The sequence below is a fragment of the Gobio gobio genome (genome assembly GCF_949357685.1).
Source record: "Gobio gobio genome assembly, chromosome: 13".
NCBI lineage: Eukaryota > Metazoa > Chordata > Actinopteri > Cypriniformes > Gobionidae > Gobio > Gobio gobio.
In genome coordinates this window covers 6,984,353-6,995,249 of record NC_137106.1, presented here as the reverse complement: position 1 = coordinate 6,995,249, position 10,897 = coordinate 6,984,353, and the positions used below count along the sequence as shown (strand labels likewise).

The window sequence follows — 10,897 nt, the reverse complement described above, 5'->3', positions numbered from 1 at the left end:
CCTAAAGCGCGGATTTGGTCAAAATAAATGAATAAATGGGATTTGAATGTAGCCTCGAAAGAAAATTAATATAAAAATGAAAAACCGAAAATAAAATACAACACAAAAAACAATGTTCACGGCTCAGCGCATGTCCGGAAGTGGCGTCATGCTTAGCGCCAAACTTGAAGCCTGTGAGGAAGTAAACAAACAGTGGCTGTAAGTACTTCTCTCAGTAATATCTGTTAAAATATAATTCTTTAATAAAATATTTGTCGAATATTTTCCTCAGTTTATATTCTTTCCCCCCACATTCATTCGTATAAAGTGAATTGGAGCCGTTGTAAAGTTAGAAACAACAGTTAAACAGTCCAAACACAGCGATTATGTGTCATTATTTGACTCATTCTAGAACTGAGAATAATTTGACGCTCTATATGTTTGAGAAAAATATTATATACGTGTTCAGTCATTATAATAAATGTTAAAGTGTCAGTAACGCAGCAGGTATGTATTGATTTTATTCTTTGTATCGTTTATATTGTGTATCTTAATTAGGATGATCATGTTTCTGTGGCAGGTTGATAGCTTTATTTGTTGTGGTTTTGCTTTCAGACTTTAGCGGGTGAAGGATGAGCAGTCAGGGCTCTGACCGAGGGTCATGGAGGGGTGGAAACAGCTCAGCGCCTGGAGGAAGAGGAGGATGGAGAGGAGGAAGAGGATGGAATGGTGGTCAGTACAGGGGCTGGAGAGGCCGTCAGTGGAGCAGAGGAGGAGGAGGAGGTAACTATTCCACCAACAATACAGAAAATAGTAAGTGTCTTAACAGTTGGGTTGCTTGTGTTTATTGACAAACATTTTGGTCACACTTTCTTTTGATAGTCCACTTTAAACATTCTACTAACTATAAGTAACTTTGCTACTACATGTCAACTAACTGTCATTAGAGTATTAGTTGACTTTCAGTAGACTGGTAGGTTATGGTTAGGTGTTAGGGTACAGGTTAGTAAAATAAGTTGAATTGTAGTTGCCAAGTTACTTATAGTCAGTAGAATGTCTGTTGGGGGACCAACAAAATAAAGTTTTAGTAAATATTAATCAGACAGTCTACAAATACTCTAATGACAGTTAGTTGACATGTAGTTGCAAAGTTACTTATAGTTAGTAGAATGTCTAAAGTGGACTATCAAAATAAAGTGTTACCAACATTTTATAAATTTATGCATTTTATCCAAAGCATCTTACAATAGAAAAACATGAGCAATTAGTCACAAAGCCAACCGTATTTATACTAGTATACAATGGCAGGTTTATTAAAGGTTAGTTCACCTAAAACTTTAAATTATCCCGTCATTTACTCATCCTCAAGCCATCCTAGGTCTTTCAGCGTCCCGATTCTCCTACTTATACTATGACCTAGGGTTGTGCCGATGTTGTAAAAGGTCTGAAGAGCAGATTTTATCTTCCACTGGGTCAAGACATTTAGGCAATGTTTGATTATTCACTGCCAGAGAAAACGAAACTAAAATCACCGGTGCGTGTGTGAAATGCGCTATTCAAATAAACCAAACTTGACGCGCCTTACCAAGTTTAATAACAAGAATAAACAATACAATTTGAAGTAAAAAGGTATTCGTCCTACAGTGTTTTTTATACTTTCCCACAGTAAAGGATGTGAATAGTTATAATATACTTTATTATAAGCAAAATAAAGGAAGAAACGTTTATAATCCCCTGCGAAAATGGGTGCGACGCGAGTGAAGATTTGGGAAAAGAAACGAGATGTCCATGTCCATTGGGATAGAATGGACTAGGCCTATTGTTAAAATTCACGATAAATCGAGTGACCAGATCTCAAAACAGAATGAAAAAGTGCTATCTGACCATTATTTCCTTTCTAGGCTAAACCTTTGTGCTTCACTCCTGGTAATATTCACGTGAAAAAGCTTTCACATACAAAATACTGGGTTAGTAAAATAACAAAATTATTTTTTAAAAGTAGAAAATAGTATTTATGTAAAGAGATATATTAAAATAAAAAGAGCTCAACTCTTAAGTTGGAAGGAAGCTATTTTTTTCCCCCTCACGTGCAAACTAGCGGATGAGTCATTATTTGGGTTAGTAAAAATAACGTAATTATATTTTTAAGTAGAAAATAGTATTTATGTTAAGAGATATAGTAAATTATCTAGTAATTACCCCCCCCCCCCCACGACGATATTATCGACCATCACAATGTTTTACTGTAAACATCGTCAACTTCCAATTTAGGGGACATCGCCCAACCCCACTACGACCTAGAAGTATGAACTCTTTTTGTGAAGAAAAAGTACATACTTTTGAGTGTGTAGCAGAAGAGCATGCAAGCTTTGGGACATACTACCTCGTCATCTTTAACTGACAGCGCTGTTGCTTAGTTCCCGTCACCGTTTAAACTGCCCTGTCAATCATCGTCACAGTTAAAATCCTCCACGTTTAATTTAATTTCCTACCGTATCGGAGAGAACATTTCAGCCGTTTCTAATTTTAATTTGCTGTAAACATGTTTAGCTAAAAAAAACCTGCCAGTTTAGCGTTTATTGTTGTTTCGGCAGTTAAAAAGAGAAATTTCACAATTCTGGCAAAACTTTCGTTGTTTTAATAATTTATTTATTTTTATTTTATTTATTGATCACTCAGGGCTACTTAATTTAACTGTGGCTTGTGTTTTTTTTATATATATTATGTTCCCCTGCACTTTTGCACACATTTATTATGCTCCCTGTGACTTGATTCTGACTTTATTTCGTTTTTATTTATTTTTTATTATTAGAAATGTATATTCTGTTCTAATTTAATTCTGTAAATTAATGATTTTTATTGTTTTTCGTTGTCTCGATGTTGCGCTGCAGCTGCACTGAAAGCATGCTGGCACAGCAATTTTGCCGATTTAATTTAATTTAGCAAAATGTGAAATGCAATTCCTGTCTGCAGTCAGTGTGTTCTTTTCCTCTCTAGGCAGTTTTTTTTTTGTGGTTTATTTATAAAAATGTGCTTTTATATATTTGTGTGATGTTCTGTATTTCGATCGCGGCTTTAAAATATTATGAGAAAACATTTTATGAATGTTTATCCACCACATTACCTTTTATTTAAACCTAAATAAGAAAGCCATTGTCAGTTCGTCTGCCAGTTGGCAGGCAGTTTTGGTCGCTTTATTAAAAGGTGTTGCTGTGTGGAGTGTGTAAAATAAAATAAAAATAGTTTTACCCCTCCCAACCCATTCACACACACATAGATGATCCAACATGATCTCATGACAATGCGTATCAATAGTACAAGTGTGCAATCTCGTGGAATATACACCAAATTGAGTTTTGGCGTGCATATGCTACGCAGTTTTTCGCGTGCATATGATACGCATTTTATGGCTTGTATATGACACGCTTTTGGGTAGGGTGAGGGTAGGGGGTGGGGGGTTTGCACGCCATAAAGTGCGTATCATATGAACGCGAAAAACGCCGTACCATGCACGCCAAAACTCATTTTGCCGTATACATTCCACGAGATTGCACTTTTATTATTTATACTCATTTTCGTGAGATCGGGCTCGATGATTCGACTATCGGTCGACTATAGAAAGATTCGACAATTCTGATTCGAATATGTAAATCATTAGTCGGGGACACCCTTACTATTTAGTACGGATAGTATGCGAATTGGGACGCACCGGTAATCTGAGTTATATTAAAGCTTTATAATGGGAGTGAATGGTACCATAGATTTTTAACCCCAAAAAAGCACATCCATCCATCATAAAAGTAATCCATACGGCTTCAGAGATTTAATAAAGGCCTTCTGAAGTGAAGCCATGCATTTTCGTGAAATAAATATTTTTTCATATTTATAACTTTATAAACTATCATCACTGGCTTCCGGTAATGAAGCATAAACTTGCTAATTGGGCTGGACAGCAAACTCACTTCTCTTTAAAACTTCTCCTTTTTGACTTCTAAATCGTGACCCGTGTTTTGTTTTGCTCGATCCTCTGCGCCTTCATGTGTTGGGTTAGAAGTCACTCTTCTGCTCGCGTACAACATGATTATAGTTTATAGTTATAAATATGGATTTTTTTTTCTTACAAAAACACATGGCTTCACTTCAGAAGGCCTTTATTAACCCCCTGGAGCCGTGTGGATTACTTTTATGATGGATAGATGCACTTTTTTGGACTCCAAAATCTCGACCCCCCATTCACTGCCATAATAAAGCCCGGAAGAGCCAAGATAAATTTTAATATAACTAAATTGTGTTTGACTGAAAGAAGAAAGTCATACACACCTAGGATGGCTTGAGGGTGAGAAAATTATTGGAAATTTTTGAGTTAACTAACCCTTTAAAGGTGCCCTGCCACACGTATTTCATTACTTTTGTGGTAATGTCCGAAGTTCTACAATGGACTCTGTGGAAAAAATGCCTTGTTTACGTTGTTTCAAGCCATTCTAGCGTGGTATAGAAAGCCTGCAGGAAGACTCGATTTGCGGCAGTTCTCATTAAGAAAGAGATAAGCTAAGCTGCTTGACTCTGATTGGCTAACTGCTAGACGAATTCTGTGGGCGTGGTCTCAACTGGGCAAGCTCATGAATAGTAATGAGCTCAGGCAACATTACCTCAGACTGACCAGCTTTTGTGAATGGCCTGATTTCTCCGCTTATTTCTTTTCAGTGGCTAGAGCTGACAGAGGAGGTAGCAGTTCATTTCCACATTCACGACATAACACTAACACTTATTGACCTAACATATTTAAGAAAATACAAGTAAAAATGTTTTTTTGTGGCAGGGCACCTTTTAAAAGCTACATTAGAAAAACGAAATGTTATGAACAGTGTTGGGGAAAGTTACTTTGAAAAGTAATGCATTACAATATTGCGTTACTCCCTTAAAAAGTAACTAATTGAGTTACTTAGTTACTTTTTAAGAAAAGTAATGCGTTGCGCTACTTTTGCCTTACTTTTTCTCACCTGGGCTGGGCTTGTTTTTGTTTTTTTTTTATAACAAAAAAGTTATATTTTTGTAAAGACCTCTTCATACCAAAATTGAAATAATAAGCCCCAGGCTGAGGTAAAAATGCAGATTCACGCATGAACAGTAGAGGGCGCAGCTCCATTCTGGATAATGGGAGAATAGGATGCAGGAGAAAAAAGTTTTACCAATAAAAACAAAAAATCTAGTAATTTTCATCATCAAAGGTCAGCAGCAAGACATCAGCAGCAAGACATAAAGGTAGATTAAATGCAAAAAAATAGTTGGTTTGCATAGTACTCTGATTTTGCATTTGACTGATTTTAATCATTTTGAGGAGTACAGAATCTTTATTGTGCAAGTGAGATAAATAAATGCTCACATTTAGTCTAGAACTACAATAACCATCATGTTCACACACAACGCCTCTGCACTTATTTTTCTTATCATGGGGGCAGGAGAGCTGTCAGTCAAATTAATGTGAAAAAGTAACTTGCGTTACTTTTTTGAAAAAGTAACTCCAATATTTTGTAAATTTGAAAAGTAATGCGTTAATTTACTAGTTACTTGGAAAAAGTAAAATTATTATGTAACTCAAGTTACTTGTAATGCTTTACCCCCAACACTGGTTATGAATTATATTAATAATGTTGTATTTAAGAAATTATAATGTATTACTATTTTTATGTTGTTTTTGCTCCACAGGATTTACTCCACAAGTTAGTCAGGCTCGTGTAAGTCAAGCAACCCTTGATATCACGTGTCCATACAAAGGATGGCGACTCTATTTTTCTGAAGGTTTTTTATCTTCCCATTTCCATTGATTAAGAATGTATTATTGACATGTGGGATATGTATGTCTTAATATTGTTTTGATGTATGATTGCAGCAGTCTGTGATTTACGTTTGTTCCTTTTCCAGGATTTGTTGAAAGTTCGCCTTATGTTGAGAAGATAAAAGTGTTTGAACGGTACTTCACATCGCAGATGGATCTTTATGATAAGGTATCAGAGGGCATAGTGTGATTTTTCACTATTTCCAGGGTTGGAAAAACAAAATATTCATTTTGGATTTTTTCTCTTCACCCTCAGGATGAGATTGAAAGGAAAGGCAGCATTTTGGTGGACTACAAAGACCTTCTATCCAACAAACAGATTTCACACACTTTACCCGATCTTGCCAAAGATCTTAAAGAAATGCCTGAGAAGATCCTGGACTGCTTGGGTGTGGCAATTCATCAGGTGGCTTTTGTGATATGCATTTACATTTGACTGTTTCCAGTTTAACATCATGCCAAAATCTCTGAAGATCAAGCTGAAATTAATTGAACCTTTCTCCGCAGGTGCTGACTGTGGATCTGGAGAAACATGCAGCAGAACTGCAGGGGCAGGAGGAGCTTCCCGCAGGCGTACGGCCCATAATCAACATCCCGCATATCAGTGCCAGGTGAGACTGTTTACTTGCCTTTATCAATATCAAGTCAAATGTATTTGTATATTTCACAATGCACATTATTTAAAAGGAGCTTAACAGCAAACCATGATGTTATTGTTTTAAATATCTTAATATCTTCATACCTTGCATTTAGCAAATTAGAGCTAAATGGGTTGTTGACGTGATATGGCAAGATAAAAATTTATATAATAAGTATTGTCATCATTTAAAATGCAGTAAATCAGTTAAACATTTCTTACATGGACCTGTTGATATAAAAATATACTTTGTTATTAGATTTTTTACATTTTTGAGTCAAATTGTTTTATGGTCATAGATGCAAACTCCCTCCTTTAGGTGAGAATTCACCTTTTTGAGATCAAAATAGGTCACCTTCGAGATTTGTGTAGATCCGATGAGGGGGGTCCGTTCAGGCTGATCTTTTTTCCCCTTTTCTCTCGTTTTGTGAAGAGTGAAATTACAAGGTAATAAAAATAAATAAATAAATAAAAATAAACCATTTTTTAAAAATGCATCAAGAAAAACGGGCAATGTTGAGACATGCAGCAAAACAAAGGAAGCGGGCCCTTGATATTCTGGTGGCTAAACGTCAGAAGATATAGGGTTTAACTTACGAGGTGGTGTACAAAATATCCCATATTGATGCATTTGTAACCAGTGGGATCTTCAGTTTTCAGTTTTGAGTGTTAATAAAGAAGCAAAGATGATTTCCAACATACATTGTATCTGGTTGTTGTCGTATTGTTTTTTTTTTTTTTATGTATTCAGCTCCCACGTCTATTGAATCCTTTTTTGTGTTTTATAAAGGGTTGTTTTGCCCTATATAAAACAAATTTTTTTTTTTACCTCTTACCTGTTAGAATAGGTTTTCAGGCAGATACAAAGATACTTAATAGTGTCAAGTCAAGTCAACTTTATTTATATAGCGCTTTTAACAATACAGATTGTTTCAAAGCAGCTTTACAGTGTTAAACAGGAAAATAATGCAGCATAATTTTATTCAGCCGTCTAGCCATTCTGGAGAAAAAATGTCATCAGTTCATTTCAATTATTATACAGTGACAGTGTGGGCTTTAGATTAGTAATTGGAGCAGTAATTTAGTTTATTATTAGTATATTATTTCGATATTTAGTTGAAAAATGTAGTGTCCCCAGCTGAGCACGCCAAGCCAGAGGCAACAGTGGCAAGGAAACCAAAACCCCATCAGGTGACCTAATGGAGAAAAATAAACCTTGGGAGAAACCAGGCTCAGTCGGGGTGCCAGTTCTCCTCTGGCCAATTAACAAACAGCGTATGATTATTATTCTGGAAACTTTACAGGTCAGAGGTCATAATAGATCGGAATATTCGAAGGATCGGAGGCAACACGCCGGAGACGGGTTTATTGAGGAAGACATATCGATTTAAGTATTATTAAATTGTAATATTCAAACAATCGGAGTCATCACGCCGGAGACGGGTTTATTGAGGATGCCGTGTCGATGAGGCAGTTGCAGGGGGCGTCTAATTGACACAGTCTCTGCAGACACTTCAGGGTCATGCGTTGGTCTTCTCTGGGCGCAGGTCCACCATCTGATCTGGATACGGCCCGGATCCGGCTGACTGCAGTAAACCTCGGGATAAAACAGAGAGACTATCATTAGCGTAGATGCCATTCTTCTGATGATGTCACGAGTACATCAGGTGTTATGGGAAGTGTTCCCGGCTCCGGCTGACCTAGTTAATGCAGCCTAACAATCATTTCATTGAAAAAGTGTTTTATGTGTATGCCACAGTAAAGAGATGTGTTTTTGGTCTAGATTTAAACTGACAGAGTGTGTCTGCTTCCCGAACAATGTTAGGAAGACTGTTCCAGAGTTTAGGTGCTAAATAGGAAAAGGATCGACCGCCTGCCGTTGATTTGGATATTCTCGGTATTATCTACTGGCCAAAGATTAGAGAGCGCAGTAGACGTGATGGAGTATAATGTGTTAAGAGCTCGCTCAAGTATTGGGGAGCTAAACCATTTAGTGCTTTGTAAGTAATAAGCAAGATTTTAAAATAAATGTATGCGATGTTTAATAGGCAGCCAGTGCAGTGGTGACAGAACTGGGCTAATATGGTCATACTTCCTGGTTCTAGTAAGAACTCGAGCTGCTGCGTTTTGGACCAGCTGGAGTTTGTTTATTAAGCGAGCAGGGCAACCACCCAGTAGAGCATTACAATAATCTAACCTTGAGGTCATGAACGCATGAACTAACTGTTCAGCATTTTGCATTGAGAGCATGTGCCGTAATTTAGATATATTTTTAAGATGGTAGAAAGCAGTTTTACAGATGCTAGAAATGTGGCTTTCAAACAAAAGTGTCTAGACATGAGCATGGTAAGTAAATGTATAAAATAAAAAATTTTTTTTTTTTTTTCGATGGAATCGATTCCATCGAGGGGAATCAACTCCTCTTTAAGAGCCGTTTCAGTTCAACAGAATTTAGCATTAATTTGTCTCTAATAATGATTGGAAGTCAATTTAATTTCTGCAAAAGGTTCTTTTGGACAGTCCATAAAAATGCATCTGTCCGTCTAATAACGTGCTCCATGCGGATAAAGTAAAGTAAGTTATAATGTAAAGTTTCGGCCGACCGCCTTCCGTGTTCCATTTATGGAAAAAGTGTTGAAAGTGCCTCTGCCGATCGATAGACTAACGCTACCAGGTACGCTCGTCATGACGTCTCGCACGCATTTTGAGTTTCACTTTCAACACTTTTCCACGGAAAGCGATCGGCTGGAACATTACTTGATAAAGTTTTAAATATGGATATTATTCTTAAACAAACGCATCGATTCGCTTCAGAAGGCCTTTATTAACACCCCAGAGCCGCGTGGAGCATGTTATTCGATGGACAGGACCATTTTTTATGGACATATCCTGATTTTAAATCGGGCAATTAAATAAAGTTTAAAAGGTCATGTTACTGAAGCACATGGCATGTGCACATGGTACGTTTTTGTCTTAGAATTGTTCAAATATTAAACTTTTTGGTTGTCTTTTGGTGCGACACCCCAATATTCTTAATTGTCACAACATAGGAAACATTTTTCAAAAAACAGTGAAAGAGTTGACAAAATTAGTGACCCCTTATATTTCCTCAAACATCAGAGTTCACACTGCATACAAATATGTATTTTTTTTCTTCAAAAGTGGTGTTTTACAAAAAAAAGCATATTTGTGAACTACCCAAATATAATTTACATTTTGTGACAATAAAAGCAAACAAGCAGTTGAGATTTGATATATAGTATATATAATATAACCCTAGTATACACTACATTGATAAAGTTGTAAATGCTTAAATATCCAACTTTATCCAACTGGGTGATTAATATAGTTAAATTTTGTGCTGAATAAGAAATGTTTTTTAATTTCTTGTTTTGTTTCTCTTTCTCTCTTTTAGGGTGTATAACTATGATCCCCTGACTCCTTTGAAAAGTCTGAGAGCAAATTTATACGGCAAGTTTGTTGCGATCAGAGGAACCGTGGTGAGAGTGAGTAACATTAAACCACTCTGCAGTAAGCTGGCATTCGTCTGTAACAGCTGTGGAGACACACAGAGCGTCACACTGCCTGATGGGAAATACACCATACCCACTAAGGTACAGTGTGCTTTCAGCTTCAGCCGACATTACTTGTGTATAAGGGCCCTTTCACACCTACCTTGTTTGGTCCGGATTTTCAGACTTTTCAGTTTGAGCCGAATCAAAATTACAGGAGTGAAACCTCCGCCAAACAGACGAAATTTGGTCTCGGTCCGGATCAAACTGAACAAAGGTTCGGTTCGTTTCTAGTGTGAAAGCATTTTCTGTATGGTTCCGACTTTCAGAGCATTTACAGGAAGTTCCTGTTTATGTTTAAATATTATAATGTTATTTTTAAATTTCATCTAGGCTATATTGATTATGAAAAGTGAAAAGATGCGCAATATGTCAGAAGACAGAAGGTCAGAAATGATTTTGAGCACTTCATTAAGTTTTGTTTGTAGAAAGCCTTTCTTTAAAGTGAATTTCGTTTTGTATACATTGTATCTTAATTTTAATCAATGTTTCATCAGGATTTAATAAATAAGAAGCAAATAGGCTATAGCAGACAACAATCGTGACATGGAGGCGCCGAAGCGATCACTCGCATTGCTCTTGAACATGTCCCATATATAAACCGAAACTCAGCAGCTACTTGCCTCACAGACATGAGAAATATGTGTGTAGAAAGCTTGAAATGTCCACTTTTAAACGAAACAGTCACGCAACGCGCACTGTTCAATAGTGGCAACGATATGCATCTGTTCATTCATTCTTGTCAAAGACGCTGACGTCAGACGCACGTTCTTGAACAAACCAATCAATGTCAAGATGCAGCCCACATAGATGATGACGACAGGACGCAAGTGTGTCATGTAAAGTTCTTTAGTGCGCTCGCATAATTGCAAT

The 10,897-nt window shown here is 36.8% G+C and overlaps 1 protein-coding gene across 1 annotated transcript in view; it reads left to right on the top strand.

The window, feature by feature from the left end:
- Positions 1-611: 611 nt before the first annotated feature.
- The window catches only part of mcm8 (minichromosome maintenance 8 homologous recombination repair factor), a gene marked incomplete at its 5' end in the record, with an annotated part of 36,742 nt that continues 26,456 nt past the window's right edge, over positions 612-10,897 (top strand). The window contains 6 exons of the mRNA XM_079832669.1: positions 612-792; positions 5,686-5,778; positions 5,902-5,984; positions 6,072-6,221; positions 6,323-6,426; positions 9,868-10,066. Of these exons, the coding sequence (XP_079688795.1) occupies positions 612-792; positions 5,686-5,778; positions 5,902-5,984; positions 6,072-6,221; positions 6,323-6,426; positions 9,868-10,066 (810 nt within the window). The remainder of the gene's footprint in view (positions 793-5,685; positions 5,779-5,901; positions 5,985-6,071; positions 6,222-6,322; positions 6,427-9,867; positions 10,067-10,897) is intronic.